Source organism: Eulemur rufifrons, chromosome 29 (genome assembly GCF_041146395.1).
Source record: "Eulemur rufifrons isolate Redbay chromosome 29, OSU_ERuf_1, whole genome shotgun sequence".
NCBI lineage: Eukaryota > Metazoa > Chordata > Mammalia > Primates > Lemuridae > Eulemur > Eulemur rufifrons.
Genome location: NC_091011.1, coordinates 30,100,035 through 30,122,550, shown reverse-complemented (window position 1 = coordinate 30,122,550; position 22,516 = coordinate 30,100,035). Strand labels below are relative to the sequence as shown.

At 37.5% G+C, this 22,516-nt stretch overlaps 1 protein-coding gene across 2 annotated transcripts in view; it reads right to left on the bottom strand.

The window, feature by feature from the left end:
• Positions 1-22,516, bottom strand: part of RAPGEF5 (Rap guanine nucleotide exchange factor 5) — a 211,446-nt gene that overhangs the window by 109,726 nt on the left and 79,204 nt on the right. For both annotated transcript variants that reach the window (XM_069462415.1, XM_069462414.1), the window contains exon 7: positions 21,154-21,202. In XM_069462415.1, the coding sequence (XP_069318516.1) occupies positions 21,154-21,202 (49 nt within the window). The remainder of the gene's footprint in view (positions 1-21,153; positions 21,203-22,516) is intronic.

Genomic DNA, 22,516 nt, shown 5'->3' with positions numbered 1-22,516 from the left:
CCAACCTCCTGCATCAGATGCACCACACTCAGCACACCTGACTGCAGGGCTCAAGCCACTGAGAGCAGGGCTCTGGCCCTCCCCACCCCCCCACCCCCGCAACTCCTCCTGCTCCAACTGACTACATGTGACTACATGGTTTATGCCCACCCTAAGGCAAAGAGGATTCCATTTCAATTCTTATGTCTTTTTCTTGTAGCCAAGACCCTCCAAACTTCCTTCTCTGCCACTTAATAGGTTTTTACAGTGATTTCTTTTGAGTAAGATTTAATATATGTCCAGTCAATGGAAAAGTCAGTCAATAGAGAAAAATGATGTCACTAGGGTAAAGGGTATCCCATACCAGGTCCCTAAATGAGGGCATAAATATTTACACCGTTGGCCAGGGTAATAAAGGGTAATCAGTAATTGACCCCAGTGGCCTGTTACCTTGCCATTCTTACAAGGAATTGTACCAGGAAAAAAAAAAAAAATCTTTTCTTTCCATGCAAAGATGGCTTGAAGATTATCCAACTAAAATAAAACCTCAATACACAAAAATCAAGTTAACCTTAGCAACAATTTTTTTTTTTTTCCAGCCTTTTTCCTGAGAAGCAGAAAGGCTTTAGTTTTGTTAGGTGCCTTTTCAAGGGTGTGTTCTGGTGACAAAACTGACTCAGGCCAATCTGCTATCATCACACGGGAAAAATAGGAGCAGCAATGGTTCTCAGACATTGCAAAATGTGCATTCATTAAAAAAGATCCCAGTGCACTCCACCACTCTCTACAGTTTCTCTCAGGAATTAAATTTTAAAAGATTTATCTCTGCTAGTAAAAGAAAAATGATTCCCGAGCCTGACTATGTGCCAGCGAAAAGCTCTGCGTGCTTTATGCCATCTCCTTTCGCCCCTTCAACGAGCCCCAGAGGCATGCGCCATTAGCTCCATTTCCCAGCATAAGAAAATGAGCCTCTGGAAGCCAGTAAGTCATAACAAGTGGCTCATCCAGGACTGAACCTGAGTCCTTGATTCGCTTTTCATAGCTACATGATTCTGCCTTGGGGACCGTAAATCAGAAAACTCAACAGGTCAGATCTATACGGACATTTGTATTCACTCAGGTTTTATGGTAGACAAGTAATCTACATTTAAAGAATAACATTTATCACAACTCTTTTGCTATTCATATCACGCTCATAAGTTTGTTTCTGAATTGTCAGCAATTCTACTGTTCAATCTTCCCATTGACGTTACAGTGGAATTTCAAAACACACACAACTACCAAGAATTCCCTAGGAGTCCTTGTGTTTGCAAACACAAGCAACGGCATCAAATGGGCTACTAAATAAACAAAGGGTGGACACAGCCCAAGAAGAGTCCAGGAAATAAGATTGTAAAATCTTCCTTAACCCCCATCAAAGTCTATCCTGCTAGAATTTAAAGGAATTTCTTCTTATTATACGTTCAGGAAAAAATACAGCATTAGTCCCACAATACTTCTAGTATACAATCTTAGTCAAGTTACGTCAACTCACCAAGCTTCAATTTCATTACTTATAAAAGAAGGATGATAATAACCCCTACCCACAGGCGGGATGTGTGGAAGGAAGGATGGATGGAAACTGCTTAATCAAGGGTAGTGACTTTACATCACAAAATATGATAATGTGCTTTTCTCTTTTGCATTTTCATCTGTGGACGGGACCTTTTTCCCAATCTGACCCACCTACCATTACAGTAGAGTGGAAGATAAAGGAATGTAAAAACAAAGTCATTAATATTTATATTCTGACACCCAAGGTAGATTTTTTACATCAAGACAATAGTCTTGAAAGGACAAAATCTGTAGAGAAATGTTAACTTCCTTTGTACATCAAGAACCAACTCTAAGTCCCAGATCTCAGACCCTTCTCTCCCGTGATGGCTAAGCCACAGGTGTGTCCCCCTAAAGGAGAAGGTCAGGAAGTAACCGGCTGGAAAAGCTCAAGGTTGTCCCCATGTCAAGTGCACTGTGGGGAGAAGGGTGACAGGGCAGCAGAGATGGAAGGGAAGGACTGGCTGGACTTGGGTCTGGGAGGACAAGGCCAGGGAGATGGCCGAGGGAACAGTGACGACAGAGGCACTGGTTTACAGGCAGATGCAGCCTTGGCACAGAGGAGACTGCCTTGAAGTCTGTACCCAGCCCCTCTGGGGGTCAGCAGACTCACAGTGAATCAGCAGCGGGCACAGTAAGGCTGGGGGCAAACCAGGGGCAGTTTATTTTTCTTGAGTTGCTCTTCTTTACCAAGATGGCAAGTTTCTACATGCCCTGGGGACAAGGACATGCAATGGACCCTCCTCTCAGAAGAGGCAAAGGTCTGGATGGAGCAGGTGGCAGGGAAGCAGTGGAGTACATGCTCCATCCACAGGCAATATGGGATAGAGCAGCTAGGAAGACCCAGAGCCCCTGGTCCACTGAGATGGGCCTCTGGCCATACCACTGTGAATCCACTGGGGCAGCAGTGAATGGAGCAGCCCCATGTAGCTCTAACAAGTCCATACGCCAGGGACTGAGAGATACAGAAGGGGCAATTTAAACCAGCCCCAGGCAGTAACTACATCCTAAACAGACTTCAAATCAGAAACAGGTAAAAGATTGCTCAATGGCAGCAGGTAGCAACTTGTGAGGACCATAGAGCAGTTGATGAACATAAAGAACACATCATTTCCCATCTATGTTTCAGTGTATAATTTTAAGAGCCTGCTACCCTCTCACTTTGGAGTACCAATTTAAGTACTTTAATGGCTCATAAGAGAAAATAATCTTACACGATTACCAGAAACAGACCTAAGCCAAAATGTATTAATATCTGAAAAAAGTATTAATACAATATTGGTTATCAGCCCAATCTATTTTATAATTTAATTTAAATTTTTAATTAAAAAATAATAATTGTATACATTTACAGGGTTGGATGTTGTGATGTATGTATGTATACACTGTGGAATGATTATATATGTTTACATTGAGGAATGAATACATCATTGTAGAATGATTATGTATACATTGTGGAATATTATTATATATACATACATTGTGGGATGATTATATCAAGCTAACATAGCTATCACCCCATATACTTATCTTTTTTGATTATATCAAGCTACCACATTAGCTTGATCACCTCATATACTTATTTTTTTAAATAGATCATTTAAAATCTATTCTTTTAATAATGTTGAAATATACATTATTAACTGCGGTCACCATACTTTGCAATAGATCTTGAAAATTTATTTCTGCTTTCTAACTGAAACTGTGCACCCTTTGGTCAACATTGCCCTGAAACCTGTGGTAACCACCATTCTACTCTGTAATTCCTTAAGTTCCACTTTTTAAAATTCCACAAATAAGTGAATACAGTATTTGTCTTTCTGTGCCTGGCTTATGTCACTTAACCTAATGTCCTCCAGGCTCCTCCACGTTGTTGCAAATGACAGCATTTCCTTCTTTTTCAAGGCTGAAAAGTATTCCATATATACACACACACACCACATAGCCTTTATCCACGCATCCACTGACGGGCACTTAGGTTGATTCCATATCTCAGCTATTGTGAATAATGCTGCAATGAACATGCAGGTACAGATCTCCCTTCAACATTCTGATTTCAAGTCATTCAGATACCCAGAAGTGGGATTGCTGGATCATATGGTAATTCTATTTTTGGTTTTTTGAGGAACTTCCACACTGTTGTATGGCTGTACCAATTTTTATTTTTATTAGCAGCATACAAGGGTTCTCCATATCCTCACCAACACTTATCTTCCATCTTTTTGATAACAGCCACTCTAGCAGGTATGAGGTGATATTTCAGTATGATTTTAATTTGCATTTTCCTGATTAGTAATGTTGAACATTTTTTTCAGAAGCCTGTTGGCCATCTGTATGTCTTTAAAAAAAAGGCTATTCGAGTCCTTTGCCCATTTTTAAATCAGGTTGGTTTCTTGCTATTGAGTTGTTTGAATTCTTTACATATTTTGGATATTAGCCCCTTATCAGATGTGCAGTTTGCAAATACTTTCTACCACTCTGTGAGTTGTCTCTTCACTCTGGTAACTGTTTTCCTTTGCTGTGGAGAAGCTTTTTATTTTTTATTTTTTATTTTTTTTTTTTTTGAGACAGAGTCTCACTCTGTTGCCCGGGCTAGAGTGAGTGCCGTGGCGTCAGCCTAGCTCACAGCAACCTCAAACTCCTGGGCTCAAGCGATCCTCCTGCCTCAGCCTCCCGAGTAGCTGGGACTACAGGCATGTGCCACCATGCCCGGCTAGAGAAGCTTTTTAGTTTGATGCAATCACATTTGTCTGTTTTTGCTTTCATTGCCTGTGCTTTTGGGGTCATATCCAAAAAAAAAAAATCATTGCCCAGACCAATATCGTGTATAATTTCCCTTGTGTTTTCTTTTAATAGTTTACAGTTTGAGATCATACATTTGAAGTCTTTTAACTATTTTGAGTTGATTTTAAGTATATGGTATGCGATAAAGGTCCAATTTCATTCTTCTGCATGTAGATATCCACTTTTCCTAGCACCATTTATTGAAAGACTGTCCATTGTGTATATTTTTCAAGTCCGTGTCAAAGGCACTGAGTCATATTTCCTCTCAAATAAGTAAAAGTATATGTATTTTGAACTTTCACATAAATTGACAAAACCATAGGCTATTTTATCAGTCTAGCTTTCTTCTTAAAATTTTAAGGTAATTTTTAAAAACTACACTAGAGTAGGTCCTAGAAAATTCCCTTGGAGGGGCCTGGACCATTCTAACAAATGTGTTCTTTTGATAAGACTGTCCATTTGGTTACAAGGCTAACCATGAAACTGGTTAACTCACATAGGCCTAATGTTATGAGCAAAACGAAGCAATTTCAATTAACTTGGATTTAGGTACAAACACTAAGCCTGAGGACTAGAGGATCTGAGGTGCCCAGTGTCCATGCCTGCAGACTAGATGTGTTGCTCTAATATCCATGTGGCCCAGTGATGGAATCCGTCCCTTCCCTGACTAGACCAGGTGGACACACCACCCCCTGGGGACCACAGGCTATCAGGATAATGCTCCCCACTCCCCCACTGTCAGTAAGAGATGTTCTCGGCCAGGGGCTACTGCCAGTCTCCAACTTCTATTAATCTTTCCCCCAACTCCCATCAGGGAGGAAGTTTGCTTTCTTACACATATGTAATATATTTGTGTTTGCTATATAAGGACAGAGGGGAAGAACTTACACTTAGCTTTACCTCTGGAACTAAGATATAAGAAATGAGCCTTTTAAGCATGCTAAAACAAAACTAAAAATCAAAATGGATGAAGAAAATTAGAATCTATAAAATTAAGATGTCAAATTGTATCTGTCATGCCTTGCTCACTACTGTAGCTAGAGTGGAAGAACATGGGCCACGTTTCTTAAAAACTACCACCTATGCCTAAGGCTGTAAAGGCAACATCGACTCAAATTTCTGGCAGTCATTCTTCTACCAGAAAACAATAACAGGATAAGATAGAAACCTCCCCAACTGATCTTCGTAAGTCTTAGACCAAATGATGAATGTTTACTAAATGTCTGCATTTCCAGTAAATGAAAGTTAGCCACTTCTTGGCAAAACGAGAACCAGAGAAGCCCTTTAGTTCTATTGACTTGGGACCCACACACAGTTTACAAGGATAAGCCTTTGGTTCAAGTACACTTAAGTGGAGCCAGGCTTAAATTGATTTCCTCTTTAAACTACTACAAATCAGCTTCAAAAAATGTCTTCCTGACAAGTTAAGTATAGAAACTCTAGTCACAATGTTCGCTTATTCCTGACTCTGCCCACCCAATAAAGCTTGGTAATAATTCCCCTCATTTATAAAGCTTTTACTGCCAGTCTCATGAGTGCTTTATAATTGTGTTATCACTCCCATGAGAAACTCTCTACTCAGGTAGAGAAACATTGAAAAGTTAGGCAATTCTCCAAAACACAAGTTATATGCAGAAGTATAAGGTACATTTCAACTCTTTCTACCATGCTTGGTTTGCTAGACCAACTAACATCCTTCATATTAATAAAACATCAGCTCACTCTCTGAGTTGCAGATCAGATAGACTTTGGAATGTGTTGGACAAAGTCTGGCATCTAAATCACTGAGGGTTAAAGGCTGGTTAAAATGCAGATTGCCAGGGCCCCTGTCCACACTTAAATGAAGCCCCAAGAGGCTGGGCCAAGGAATTAGCACTATTAACAAGTGCTGCAGAGAATTGCTATGCAAATTAAATTAGAGGAGCATTGCTTCAGAAAAACAAAATTTTATTTAGTCAAGGAGGAACTTATGCAGCTGTTCAGAAAGAGGCCTAGGATTGTCTTATAATGTACCTACCTACGTTTCTTCCTCTCCAAAACAAAACAAAAAATCACATAACATCAAAATGTACTGCTTAAGCTGAAATTGTACAATACATGTCTTCATTGAGTCCAGGGTGAAAATTTCTATCACTGATCTTACCACCAAACTAGATCTCAATCATTGCATGATAGTATTAAAACACAGTATTTTTATAACCTATCTGAAAAATGCAAATAGTTAAAACCATGGTCTGCTTATCCACTTAAAAAGATAATGTCCGATTCAGAAAGTATCAAATGTTCAGTATTTCATATTCTATAAGTGAAAGGACAGCATGCAAAGTAAATTTCAGTTTCAAAAAGTCATAAGCATCACTTATCCTGGTAGTTTTCGCTGAAGCAAATCACACAGTTTCTGTTACTTACAGTGGAACATGATTTACTTATAGTCACACAGACTGTGCTCATGTCAATGTTCTCAGTTTTCCTGAGAACAGTTCCATTTTCATGTCTGTGTATACAATTATATTTTTAATGTGACGAATGATGGATAATAGCTGGCTCATGTGGCCAGGACAAAGATTTCCCTAGACAGCTCTTCCTTGTCAATACGGATGACAGAAGAAAATGTACCCTGGGGGCAAAAAGAGGACCTTCTGTAGATTTTTAGCGAGGAAAAAGTCGATGAAAGGAAAAGAGCTTGGGAAGGAAATTAAAGTATCAGCAATTACTATTCTCATATTTTTACAGAGTAAATAGCAACATAACACGGAGCGAAGTGAAGCTTCCTAGTACTCGGTACGACCTTCAGGCCTGGCGTGGTACTCCACTCACCAACCAAACCCACTTCTTCCTTTTATAAAAAAGAAAAAGGACAATGAAGCTGAGAGAAGAAAGTGACTTATCAGACGTAACACAGCCAGTGCAGAAGTCAGATTTCCTGACTGTACTCCCAGGACTGCTACATTTTGGTAGAAGACCATGTTTACCAGACTGCAGAATTTCACAACTTTATAAAAACAGCATATGGCAAGGATCCTTCTTCTTAAGGAATATTTTATTACATAAGAGAGATGATTTTAGCCATTAAACAGCTTTCCATTTAATTATGTGATCATCTAATATTTCCTTAAATATTTTAAAACATCTACAGATTGCTTTTACTTTGCACCTTAGGGGCATTAAGAGAAGCAGTCAGAGAATTATAAATTCTAAAAATAGATTACAGACAATCCCCCTCTCCACCCTTACCCATGCACCCCCAAATGTAAACCTTTATTCAAATATACAGAATTAGTCAGAGACAAGGCCTTAAGTGGATGCATGTTGAGTTTAGGGTACCTGGTAATTAGCATAATGGCCTCTTGGGCCCTGCCTCTGAATGCTGGGTGGCATATATCCTATGTCCATGCAGGAAGCGGCTCCCACTCACCAGAGGACCAAGAACAAAGGAGCTGGCAGGCTTCATGGGAGAAGTTACCCAGTCAACTGTGTATTAAAGACACCCATTAGTTGCCTCAATCAGCTAATCAGCTCAAACAAATATGAAACCTAAATCATTAAATAAAGTGGCCCTGATTGCCTTGGTGACTTCTGATTTGCTGTCACTAACCTAGCAGGGTATGAACAGGGTAGTTCTACCCAAAACAAAAAACTATCCACACTGGGAATATGGAATGGGATGGGACTTCATTTTTATCAAAGTTGAGCCCTGCCAGGAAGTTTTACTGATTAAAAAAAAAGGGGAGGGGGAATGCCAGGGAGACCCCTGTGTTTATGCTTTGAAATTTAAATCAATTTAAATATAAATTGCTCTCCCTTTTTGTCATTATGAGAAAGAAATAAAACATGGGTTTCAGATCTCTGGTGTGCAAATGGTCATTAACTTTCATTTGACCTTGGGTGTAGATCTGATATTGGATTTATGCACAGGGTACACTCATTATACTCATCTAGCTTCCTCACAGAAAACACGTTCCCAGGAGCTGCAATGCTGGAAGCCGCTTCTTAGCTCTCAACTACAAAACTTGATTCCCCCTTTAATGCCTCTCTCCCGCCTGTCTGCTCAAAATCTTAGGAAACTGTTTCTCAAGACTTAGAAATGTGTTTAAAACATGAGCAATGACAAGTATAAAATCATTGCCCTGGACCACACCAGACCAGAAAGGAACCTGCTCTGTGTGCCGTCACATTACTGGGACAGGGACCATCAGTGTTCAGTTCTGCCCGGTACCTAATTCTCTATCCCATTTAGAATGATTTAATAACCTTTGTCTATTAAGCTTTATACGTGTTACACACCCTCACTGAAGTGCCCTGCAGCGTGTTTTCAAAAACCAAAACCTCAAAAACCTTGTATTCTGAAGTATGCTCTGTTGTGGTCATAATTATTCACCTCCTTGGCAAATCAGGTTCACTTACTATCTTAATGGACATGAGGATGAAAAAGAAAATCATCTTGCCTTGTTTTCTAACTTTCTTAATTCTAAACAATTCTCAGGGTTAAAGGAATCTAACTTCCTATACTCAATACTCTCACATCTCTTGCTATTCAGGAGAAATCTGTGCAAAGGGCTATTTTCTTTTATAGTATGCCATCGAATAGTTATTTATCATTTTGACTCAATAGCTCTAATTACAAAAGACAGTGTCACAGGATTTTTTTTTTAAAGGCAATTTTCTTTGTATCCCAGTGGGAGAGTTAGGAAAAATTTACAAAGCATCTGCTGCATGCATTTTCAATTATTTCTGGGTTTTACCAGTGCTATCATTTTCTTGATGGTAAGAATTTTACATTTTCAAATCTCTTTTAAGTTTATACTGCATTGAGAATCACTGTTGCAAGACTCTTATTATGGTTTTATGTCATTTAACAGTAAAGGAAGATACAACCTGTCAACCACTGAATTGATCTCTGCTCAATAAGAACATGGCACGGGTGGAAACGGGATGTGCAAAATCTGTCAGCAAGCAGGGACAGAGGAACTGTCTCGAGAAATGTTAGAACAAGGAGTTATTATAGCACCAGAGAAGGAAGGAGATTTTACAAACTTCAACAATCAGCCTGGTGTTAGGCAAAGCTGTCTCTTTTAGGGAAAACATCCTAGATCAATCAATCAGGAAGACAAGAAGGTTGTGTTGGTTATTTTAGGGGAAAACACATCCTACTTCTTTCCTCTCGGTTGAAAAATGCCAAACAACACATTCGGTGGGGTTAGGGTTTGGACCAGTGCTGACCACAAATGAGGGTGATGGACACTGATGAGCACAGCCCGAGGAGGTGGCAAGGAAAAGAAAAGGACAAACACAAACCACGTGGAAAAATCAATGCTGAGAGAACACAGGTGCATCCTTTGAGCACAGGCTGTGACAGTCTTGGGAAAATTTAAATGGTTGAAAACATCCCTAAAAATAAGCATAATCTCTTAATTACTTAAAATATAGCCAACAGGCTTCTATTATAAAGTAGTACTTTTCAGCTTTAACATTCATTATTAGAGCACTCAAAGAGTAGATAGAAAAGAAAAAGTCATTCAAGAGACCATCACTATAGCTTTTTTGTTTTAAGGGGATTTAATTTTTTTCAATAAAAAATAATGACACATTATCCAAAAGGTAAAAGGAATTTGAGATAGCAATAATTATACTAGCAAGTGAGCTTGCCTTTGCTGTCCCTTAATTTTATTATTAACAGCTACTCTAAAATCCCATTTGTCATGCATTCTCCTAAATATGAGCTATGTGTTTACAAAAGGATCAAGGTAAATTCAAATATGGTGTTACATTAAAAGAAAATTCTGCCAACTAAAAACAAAAAGTAAAAATTTTGGAGGACCACAAAAATAGAAGCACTTCCACAGGTTTAAAGGTCATTTTTTTCTTCTAAATGCGGAAAAGGAAAAGCCTTATCTCTAATGTTAAAAATAGTTAATCAATCTATATCATTTCTCATGACAAAGCAACATGAATATCTTTTCTCTGGAATATTCTGCTCTGAAATAGAATATGCATTTTCAGTTGTGCCCACTGACCTCAAACCTTACAAATGTCTCACTCACATCAGAGAGTTCTACCAACATGTGATTTCCCCAAATCCTACATACGCATACTTAAGAAGGGTGCTTAAAACCACTAAATTTTCCTAAAATGTGTTACTGGTGACCAGTGATTATTATTAACAGTAGATCCAGAAAGCTGGGACTTTAGACTACCAGGGTGATTTAAAAAAAAAAAAAAATCACCCTCAAATTGTCTAATAGGTCCACCATGATTATCAGATCCAGGGTTTGCCTACCTGAATGTTTTACCTGGAGTTCAATGTCATAGCAAATAATAGTAACCATATTTGGTTGTTGAAACCATATACCCAATACAAATGCCTATTTAAGCTTGGATGTAGGATTCAAAGATGATAAAACAAACAAGAGGATCTGTAAGGTTAGAAGAAACAATTTAATGCAAAACGCTAGCTTCTCTCTTATTCTTCCTAGTCTCTTAAAAATAATGTTTTAAAAAAGCTAAAACTAGGCCAGCTGTGGTGGCTCACACCTATAATTCTGGTCTCTGGGAGGCCAAGGCAGTAGGATCACTTGAGCTTGGGAGTTCGAGACCAGCCTGAGCAAGAGCAAGATCCAGTCTCTACTAAAAATAGAAAAATTAGCGGGGCATTGTGGCACACGCCTATAGTCTGAGCTACTCGGGAGGCTGAAGCAGGAGGATTGCTTAAGCCCAGAAGATTGAGGTTACGGTGAGCTACAATGACACCACTGCACTCTACCCAGGGTGACAGAATGAGACTCAATCTATCAATAAATCAATCAATAACTAAAATTAAACACAATAAGCTAAACCATTTTACACAACTTTATATTATATACATTTTATGTCAAAGAAATAATAAAACATCTTTGTATACAAATAATACTTTAACCTGAATTCTTGAACAGTTTATCCTAGAAAGAAGGAAAAAAATGTTGAAACCCACGACTTGAAGAGTTTATGGGTTTTGACGCTATTCTTTTTCATTTCCAGGCACAAAAGTAGAAAATTAGAATGAATGCCTTTTCATAAATCACATCTTTATTCTCATAATCCTGAAAATTACTAACCAAGAGTGGGAGCATAGCTGGAAACAATGGGCATCGGGTGTTGGAAAACCTGGATTCGCATTGTGGCTGCGGACTTTTAGCCTGTGTGATCACGGAGCGGCACTCCCTCCCTCAATCTCAAGATTGGGACAGTGCAAAAACTCCTCCTGCGGCTGTTCATCTTTCTGTGGGTATCCTTTGAGGAGGCATGTGTCTTGCGTGGGGCTGAGTTGACCCCTCCACCTCCCCCCGCCATTGTCCTGCTGCTCCAGAGGTGAGCACTGCATCCTGACAACCAGCTCCCTTACCCGGGCTTCTGCTGCGGCCACCCGGACATCTCTCTGCCAAGACGGTTAAACTCCACAGCCTCCCTGAGCCAATAAATTCCATTTTGGGTTTTCAGTTTGTTTTTCTATCATGTACACCTGAAAGAATCCTGAACAAAATAGTCCCAAGGTTGTGACTAAGGGGAATGAAGGTAAAAAGTGAAAATATTGTTATAATTAAACATTAGAGCTTGGAGGAATCACTGAGGTTACCAGATTCTAAGCCAGCCCCCCCAAAATACAAATTGAAATCACATAGCCAAGGTCACGAAGACATTTAATGGCAAAAACAGAGCCGGGAACCCCTTCCTCCCTTTCCAAATTTTAATATCCCAGGTACCTCAGTTTTAAAACATTTAACTAGCTACTAGCTATGGGCTAAGGACAAAGAGTGAAATTTAAAAACTGCCAAGGAGATTTCCAGCTTTCCAGAAATAGAAGCCCACCGTGGCACAAATTTCATGTGATCTAAAGTTAATGAGAGCTAAAATGCTTTGGCTATGGATTTCCCAGAAAAGGGAATAACACATCTCCCAAGACATTAATGAGCTAACATTAGCAGGAGAATAAGCAATCCAACAAAGAGAAAAAAGTGTAAGGGTATCTGTGCAAATTTTTGTAAATCTCATGAAGACTTAAAATGTTATTCACATCCACTAATGTTAGTTCTCAGAGGAGAAAACTGTTCAAAGGCACATCCTAATGGCCTCTTAGAAAATTACAACGAAATGGATTTTTTAATAAACTAGAGCTTTGAATCATTTATAGGACCTATATTGATTGGGAGCTACTTTTATTTCTGTTTGTATGGTGGGCTGAAACCAAAACTTTTTCTTTAAACTAATGCTCATTTTAATAACCCTTTGCAGTTAGACATAAATTTGGCAGGACCATCTGAGCCCTAATTAACAGTTTTACTGCAAGACATAGATATTAGGGTAATCAATTCCTTCTGTCAAGCTCCAGATGTGTCAACTATCATTTTAATACTTTTTTCTTAGATGTATACCAGCTTATTTTTCTTCTCCCTTTAAAAAAAAAAAAAAAACAACCTCAACATGAAAAACAAAAAGCATACATAGAAAGCACCATTCTGCAGCTGGAACTCTATTTAATTAAGGCCATGGTTAATGGTTCTGCAGTTTATCACCTCCTAACTTCACAATAATAAGGTTACCTTTTTCTGATAGCCATTGACTCAATAATGCATTCTATTTATGAAACATATGCTATGATTTAAAAATAGCAGGGGCCACGCTTGTCTTTGCTCACTAGTGTATCCTCTGTGCCTTACACTGCATACCTAGCACATAGTAGGTGCCCAGCTAGAATTTGATAAAGGAATGAACAAATACAGTATCTATGATTCAGGCTCTATTTTACCTTGCCATTATTATTTTTCATCCACTTTCAATGCCAACTCAAGGATTGAGAATGTAGGATGAAAACAGGTGGGTATCTCTAATATTTCCATATTTGGATTCTTTGGATTCATGGTAATATATACCATGTTGCTTATTTTTAACCCTAGATTGGTTCCCAACTTTGTTGTGATTTGGGGAGTCTGAGAAAGAAATGTCTGTTTTTTTCCCAAGACAATCTACTTTACTTATGTTACTTTTCTAATCTGAAAACATATTTAATTAAAGTTAGGGACAACATAAGAATGCCAACTATCATTGATATTATTCAACCTTATATTTCAGGGCTCTAACTAATGAAGCAATATGGAAAAAAGAGTTCATATGGATTGATAAGATAGAGATAAAATAGGCATCACTAATAGATATTGAGTTTGTCCATGTAGAAAATCCAAGATAATTTTAAAACGAGCTATTAGAATTCCTTTAAGTTCCACACATTTACAAGACACAAAATCAAGAATTCTCATACAGAAAAAAAAAAGCCAACTAGAGGAAATAATAGATATAGATATTGATAAACTGATTCTGAGGTTTATTTGGAGAGGGAGAAGACTCAAGATAGTCAACACGATGTTGAAAGAGAAGAGCAAAGTTGGAGGACTGACATTACCTGATTCCAACACTTACCATAAAGCTTTGTTGTATTGGTAAAAGAATAGACAAATAGATCAATAGAAAAGCATACAGAGTCCAGAAATAGACCCAAACAAATAGAGCCAATTGAATCTTTGACAAAAATCTACGAACAAGGGCAATATGATGGGGAAAAGATTGTCATTATCTTTTTTCTTTTTTTTTTTTTGAGACAGAGTCTCACTTTGTTGCCCAGGCTAGAGTGCCGTGGCGTCAGCCTAGCTCAGCAACCTCAAACTCCTGGGCTCAAGCGATCCTACTGCCTCAGCCTCCCGAGTAGCTGGGACTACAGGCATGCGCCACCATGCCCGGCTAATTTTTTTCTATATTTTAGTTGGCCAGATAATTTCTTTCTATTTTTAGTAGAGACGGGGTCTCGCTCTTGCTCAGGCTGGTCTCGAACTCCTGACCTCGAGCTATCCACCCGCCTGGGCCTCCCAGAGTGCTAGGATTACAGGCGTGAGCCACCGCGCCCAGCCTGTCATTGTCTTTTTAACAAATGGTACTGAAACAACCAAACATCTACATGCAAAAAAAAGAAAAAATGAACCTAGGCACAGACCTTATACCTTTCACAAAAATGAATTCGAAATGGATCACAGACCTAAATGTAAAACACAAAATTATAAAACTCCTGGATGATAACAGAAGAGAAAATCTAGATGACCTTGGGTTTGGCAGTGACTTTTTAGATACAACACCAAAGGCAGGAACTATGAGAGAAATAATTTGTAAGCTAGACTTCATTAAAATAGAAAAACTTCTGTTTTGCAAAGACATTGTAAAGAGAATGAGAAAACAAGCCACGGAGAGAAAATATTTGCAAAAGACCTATCTGATAAAGGGCCATTTCCAAAATATACAAAGAACTCTTAAAACTCAACAGTCAGAAAATGAATAAGCCAACTAAAAAAATTGGCAAAAGACCTGAACAGACACCTTACTGAAGAAGATATACAGATAAGCACATAAAAAGATGCTCAATATCCTATGTCATTAGGGAATTGTGAATTAAAACAATGAGCTATCAATTCACATGTTAGAATGGCCAAAATCCAGAATACTGACAATACTAAATGCTGGTAAGAATGTGGAGCAACAGGAATGCTCATTCATTGCTGGTGGGAATGCAAAATGGTACAACTGCTTTGGAAGACAACTTGGCGGTTTCTAACAAAATTTAACATACTTTTACCACATGATCTAGCAATCAAACTCCTTGCTATTTACTTAAATGAGCTGAAAACTAATATCCACACAAAAACCTACATATAGATGTTTACAGAAGCTTTACTTATAATGGCCAAAACTTGAAAGCAACCAAGATATCCTTCAGTAGGTGAATGGATAAACTGTAGTATATCCAGACAATGAAATATTATTCAGCACTAAAAAGAAATAAGCTATCACACCATGAAAGAAGCCAGTTGGAAAAGACTACATGCAGTATTATTCCAAAACGTACAACATCAAGAGTGAAGCCTTATGTAAACTATGGACTGTGGGTGATAATGTGTCAATGTAGATTCGTTGACTGTTACAAATGTACCACTCTGACTTGAGATGTTGATAGTGGGGAGACTGTGCATGTGTGGGGCAGGGGGCATATAGGAACTCTCTGTACATTCAATTTTACTATCAACTAAAACTGCGCTAAAAAAATACAGTCTATTTTTAAAAAAAGAAGTTTCATGAATGACCAAGACTGAGGAACCATCACACAATGAGATGAGGACAACTTAAAAAAAAAAAAAAAAGTAATAGAAAAAATAGCTCATTTATAATTGTAACCAAAACTGCAAGGTACCTAAAAACACATCAAACAAAAAATATGTAAGCTATTTATAGGGAAAAATATCCTAGGTTTGTGGATGGAAACACATTATCTCAAAAGTGTCAGATTTATGTAATGATCTATAAACTGAATATGTATTTTAAAAAATCCCTTTGGGGTTTTCATGGAATGTGACAAATTAAAACTATGAAGAGAACAAGAAAAGTAAGAAGAGACTTACCTTGCCCATCCAAATACCCCCAAAAGTCTCAATATAAACCTTTGGTAATTAAAACAGGATAATGTAGGCACAGGGATGGGTAAACAGATCAATGGAATACAGACACCAGAAATAAATCCAAGCACAGCATGCATTAAACTTCATATATGACAGAGCTAGCATTACAGATCAGTGAGCAAAGAATACAATGGATGCTGCTAGGTTAACTGGCTTAACATAAGGAAAACATAAAACTTGATCTCTACCTCACACCATATACATAAATAAATTTCAGATGACTTAAAGTCCTGAATGTGAAAAACAAAACTTTAACACTGTTCACACCTAGCTATAGACCTAGCTATCCTACTTTTAGTAATTTATTATAAGGAAATATTAATAATAGGGAAAGAGAAAAAGGATATATGTGGTCCTTCTACTATTACTTATAATGGAAAAAAAATTTAAAACCCAAATATACAACCAAGAATTAAATAAATTGCCTAATATGTACCTTTAATAAAAATGATGATGCAAATTTATATTATTGACATTAATCCTATAAAGAGTGGATTTTATATATAACTATAATAATCAACACTGTGGTGTTGGTGGATAGCAATAGACTTTGTTCAATGGAACAGAACAGAGATCCTAGAAATATACCCACATAAATGTGCCCACATGATTTTTGACAAAGGTATAAAAGCAATTCAATGGAGGAAAGATGGTCTTTTTAACAAATGGTGCTGGATCAATTATACATTTATAGGCAAAAACAAACAAACAACCTCAGAACCTTGATCTACATCTCACACCTTATATTAAAACCAACTCAAAATGGATCATGAAGCTAAATGTAAAACATAAAACTATAAAACTTTTAGGAGAAAAAAAGATATAAGACAAAATCTTTAGGATCCAGAGCTAGGCAAAGAGTTTTTAATCCAAAGACAAACAAAATTCCATTAAAAATTAATAAACTGGACTTCATCAAAATTAAAAACCTTTGCTCTGTCAAAGACTGTTGAGAGGATAAAAGAGACAAGCTATAGACTGGGAGAAAATATTTGCCAACCACATACTGACAAAAAACTAGTACCTTGGTTATATAAAGAACTCTCAAAACTCAACAGTAAAAAATCCCAAACAATCCAATTCAAAAAATGGGCAAAAGACATGAACAATCATTTTCCCAAAGACAACATTCATGTGGCAAAATAAGCACATGAAAATTTGTTCGACATCATTAGCCATCAGGGAAATGCAAATTAAAACTGCAATGAGCGATCACTACACACCTATCAGAATGGCTAAAATAGAAAAAAAAAGTGATTATATCAAATGCAGGCAAGCATCCAGAGAACCTGGATCACTTATAGATTGCTAGAGAGAATGTAAAATGACATAGCGACTCTGGAAAACAATTTAGCTGTTTCTCAAAAAACTAAACATGCAGCTACCATACAACCCAGCAATTATAGTCCTAGATATTTATTCCAGAGAAATGAAGACTCAGGCTCACACACAAAAAAACCCCTATACACAAATATTTGTAGCAGCTCATTTGTAAAATACTGGGAACAACCCACAGGGCCTTCAATGGATGAATGATTAAAAGTACTATGGTACATTCATACCATTTAATACTTTTCAGCAATAAAAAGGAACGAACTATTGATACACAAAACAACCTGAGTGAATCTTCAGAAAATCATGCCAGGTGAAAAAAGCCAGTTACACAAGGTTATATACTGTTTGGCTCTACTTGTATAATATTTTATAAATGACAGAAATAAAAAACAGAGTAATGATTGCCAGGGGTTAAGAATGGAATAGAGGTAGGTAGAAAGCCAGTGTAGCTATAAAGGAACAACATGAGTGAACCTTGTAGTGATGGAAACGTTAACATCCTACTTGTGATACTGTATTATAGTAACTACAAAATGTTACTATTGGGAGAACTTGGGTAAAAGGTACTCTGAATTTGTTTGTGTTATTTATTACAACTGTGTGTAAATCTATAATACAATTATCTCAAAAGAACACATATGAGATAAACCCACTTTTATAAAATACGCATGTTAATATATAACATCTAATATATGCATAATAGAAAAATGTCTGGAAATATATACAACAAAAGAGTATTTGTGGTTATCTATGTTGGTGAGATGATACATGATTTCTCAATTTTTTCTCTATACATTCATGTATTACAAAAGTGTTTTTCAATGAGCATGCTCTACTATAACAGTGAAGAAAAATGAAGCTATTTTCATCCTGAAAAAGAGAATATATGCTACTGTATACAATTTTTTTCACTGAACATTTTACTGTATTAGTTTTTTCTAAACATCATTTTAAAAGCTGTTTAATAGTCTATCCCATCAATCTATCAATTTTACCATTTCCTTATGGTGGGGATTTAAGGATTGTTACTACTTTGTTCATGCTAGAAAAAAAGGCAACAAAACAGATATTCTTCTATCTTAATCATCACATGCATCTCTGATTATGTCCTACAGCCAGACCTCTAGCCATAGAGTTATTGGGTCATAGAGTTAGGGACACTGGAATATATCAAACAATTGCTTTCCTAAAAAACTATGAATTTATGTCCCATCATTAGTATATGAGTGTGAGATCACTTCACTTTGTCCCTGAGAAGCTGCCAAAATTATATTCACATTCCAAGTTCCATACATCAAATAAGTAAGGAAAACAGAGATGCTAATCTCATATGGTGACATCAAGGCAAAATAACATTGACTTCACACCAATCTTTTATGTTGTACAATCTAACACGTATGGGTCTTACTCACTCATCTTTCTTTCCCTTCACCTCCAGAATATTCAAACTTCTTAGTCTGACATCAAAACCTACCTCTGTCTGCCTCATCCACTTGCCTCCAGCCACGCTTGCCACCTTGCTGCCTCTCCAACCCATCTGACACAATGCCTCTGCCAGAAGGCTCTTGTGCACATCCACAAGGCTTCCTCCCTCACCGCCTTCCCGTCTTGGCTCAAATGTCCCCCTGTCAGAGGCCTTCCCATCCCACTCTGTGTAAAGCAGCCACGCCCTTCCCCAGCTTCCCTATCTGTATTGACTTGTTCTGTCTTTCTCTGGCAATGACACACTGTAAGTTTTTGATCACTTCCCTACCTTATTCTGAAACTTTAAAAAATCATATCCTATGCTCCAAGGCACTGCCACTCCAACTTGTACAGACTACATATTTTTCTCCTTATCATGACAAGAATCAAGAGCAGCTCCAGCATGATTTATTTCTAGGCTCTCCCTCCTATAATCTTTTTTTCAGAGTTGCTTTTTGTGATAAGTAATAATTGTACATATTTATTGAGTACATGTGACATTTTGATATATGCAAATAATATGTAGTGATCAAATCAGGGTAATTGGGATATCCATCTCCTCAAACACTTATTCCTTTGTGTTAAGAACATTCCAAATCTCCTCTTGTAGCTATTTTGAAATAAACAATAATTTATTGGTAATTATACTCACCCTACTATGCTATTGAGCACTAGAACTTATTCCCTTTATCTAGCTGTATCTTTGTGCCCATTAACCAACCTCTCTTTATGCCCCCCCCACCTCCCACTTCCACCCCCAGGTAACCATCATTCTATTCTCTATCTGTATGAAAACAACTTTTTTAGCACCTACATGAGCGTGAGAACATGTGATATGTTTCTTTCTGTGCCTGGCTTATTTCATTTAACATAATGTCCTCCAGGTTCATCCATGTTGTTGTAAATGACAGAATTTCATGCTTTTTTATAGCTGAATAGTATTCTATTGTGTATATATACCGCATTTCTTTATCCATTCATCTCTTCATGGACACTTAGGTTGATATCATATCTTAGCTATTGTGAAAACTGCTGCAATAAACATGGGAGCGCAGATCTCTCTTCAATATACAGATTTCCTTTATTTTGGATATACTCCCAGCAGTGGAGTTGCTGGATCATATTGATAGTTTTATGGAGGAAAATCTCCATACTGTTTTCCATAGCAGCTGTACTAATTCACTTTCCCACCAGCAGTGTATATGAGAGCTCCCCTCTCTCCACTCCCTCACCAGCATCTGTTATGTTTTGTCTTTTTGATAACAGCCATTGTAACTGAGGTGAGCTGCTGCCTGATTGTGGTTTTGATTTGCGTTTCGTTTCTACAATCTTTATATTGACGTCCTTTCTCCATGTTGGCTTCCACCTCTGCAAATACAATGCTGTTCACTGAGAAGCCCTATGCATGCCGCCCTCTGCTCAACACCCCAGATTGCTGTTCTGTGCATCCTCCTCCCCACCACCTTTATAGCATCCAGTCTCTGTGTCCTCAAAATCCGCCAAGCCAACAAAGAGGGTAGAGTGAATACAATAAGCTAATTTGCACCAAGGTATGTGTGACTGAAATAGTAATTGACAGAAATGCAACTTCTTAAGAGTTTATAACTGGAAAAAGAAAGATGTAAAATATATGGTTCATTCTTGAGACGTTTCTGTTCCATTTATTTCTTGAAGTTTTGTCATCATTTTGATTTTGTCCAGTCTTTCCACCTGAAAAGTCTTATTCTAGTTTAACATTATCCAAGAAGTAATTCCCTTCTGATTTTCATTCCGTTCAGCCCTGACCTCTTCCCTCTGAACAGGGAGGAACAGCAAAGGATGTCTCCTTCTGACATTCCTACTCTCTAATCAAGCATTTTTCTACTTCAGTGAGTCTCCATTTCATACTGAATTCCATCAGGGTATGTTCTTTTCTCCTTGAAAATGTATTTGAAAGCCCCCTTTTCCTTTCCACGTATTCCACAGATTATGTCCTATAGGTATGAGGAATCAGACCCATAAATCAGTCCTATGAAAAATCTTTGCTTTGAAACATCATTAAATAAATTATTTTTAGAAGAAACTACTTTGAGATAAAAAAAAAAAAATAGCCTTAAAAAAAGACCACCTCTACAGTATTCATTGTCTTCAGTCATTAAGATACATAATACAAGGTGGTTTGCTTATTTTTATCATGTACTTAGATTCTTTTCATAGTTGCAGTGGACTACATATTTTTAATTTTAAATTTCATATTTTCTTGAAATCTAGGATAAATTAGAGCAAAACAGTGAAATTTTACCTTACTAAATGATATATAACATCCTGTGCTATTTCAGTGGTAGAATAAATGATCTTAAAAACAAATGGTGATACTCTTTGCATTCTACATTCATAGCTTCCTAAGATACACTCAACTGCACATTATCAGATGATATGAGAAATATCCCCAAAGAATTAAAATCTTCCTCCAGCTCCATAAAAGACTACTCACCAGACTTCCTCGCTTTCAAAGCAATAACAGCTGCGAGCTCTCTCTGCACCTAATAAAATATTAGGGGAAAAATCAAATTAGAAGAAGAAAGAAGTAGCTATCAAAAACAGTACTTTGTTTTTATTAATAGATATACAACTCAAATTAAGAGCTGTCGCAATTAAACCTAGGTTTGTTGCCATCACTTTTTTTGTTTTTGCTTGGTTGGAAAAACCTCAGCATAGGAATTTTAGGCAAAAAATCTAGAATAATTGCCTTGAGTTACCTTTAAAAAAGTTAGACAGTTGTCAAAATGTATACATTGTCAAACATTAGTATATACACCACAATGGGAAGTACCTCAAAAACATAACTATGTAACATTCATATATAATGTAATTATGAATTAAATTAAAATATACGTGATACTGTAACCCAAATATTAAATGTTATTTATCCCACAAAGATGCTAGTTTATACAGAAACTCTAGAAAAGTTGAGATAGGCAATCCTGGCTCTTCTTAAGCACAATGAACGTTCACTGTCAGCCTGACAGGTTTACAGCAACCATCTTGCATAATACGCCACATAAAAGCAAGTGTCATCAACTCACAGGGCAGTGAAACGGGAATAGACTAGATGACTTCTAAAACCCTACATGTCTTAAATCCCACTCAGTTGTCCAAATTTTTTAGTGCTTACACAACCTCTCACCCTTCCCACTTGGAAGGCTTAAATCCTTCCTTGTAAACATCCTCAAAGACAACATGAAACAGTGACAAAAAAGATAGTCACTTTTAAAGATAACATGAAGATAATCTTTGGGAAATCTATGTTTGGTAGCAATAAAAATTCCATAATGAGAAAGCCCCCCTCCCCTTCAGGACACAGTCCCTCCCTTAGGCTGAGAAGTTTGTGTGCTCAGGTGTTTGGAGGTGGTGACGGTGAGACGTCTGAGAGGGTCATGCCCCTGAATATATTATAGTAATGACACTTTAAAGAAAGAACATGGGAGTTCAAGGTTAAAGTGCAGATTTGCTATTTAAATTAATTTAATTTGTATTCATTTACTGGAAGGTGAGAGTAACAATGTGCTAGACCCTGAGACTCCACCTAGGACTGCTTGCCAAGGGCCAGATATCACTCCTGAAGAAGGCAGCTTGCCCCAGGCACCGTGCTGTCCCTGATGGGCTAGTGTGAATGCCTTTCAAAGCTGCACACTCTTGATTTAGCTGATTCTTTGATACCATAAGACTCTCCCTCTCAGGAAAACTATAGAACAGTGAGAAGACAATGAGTCCCTCTCCAACTTTGGGAGTTTGGGCTCTGAAAATGCTCATAGCTGGAAAGTTTACAGTTAAAGAACTCAGGGGGAAAAGAGGAC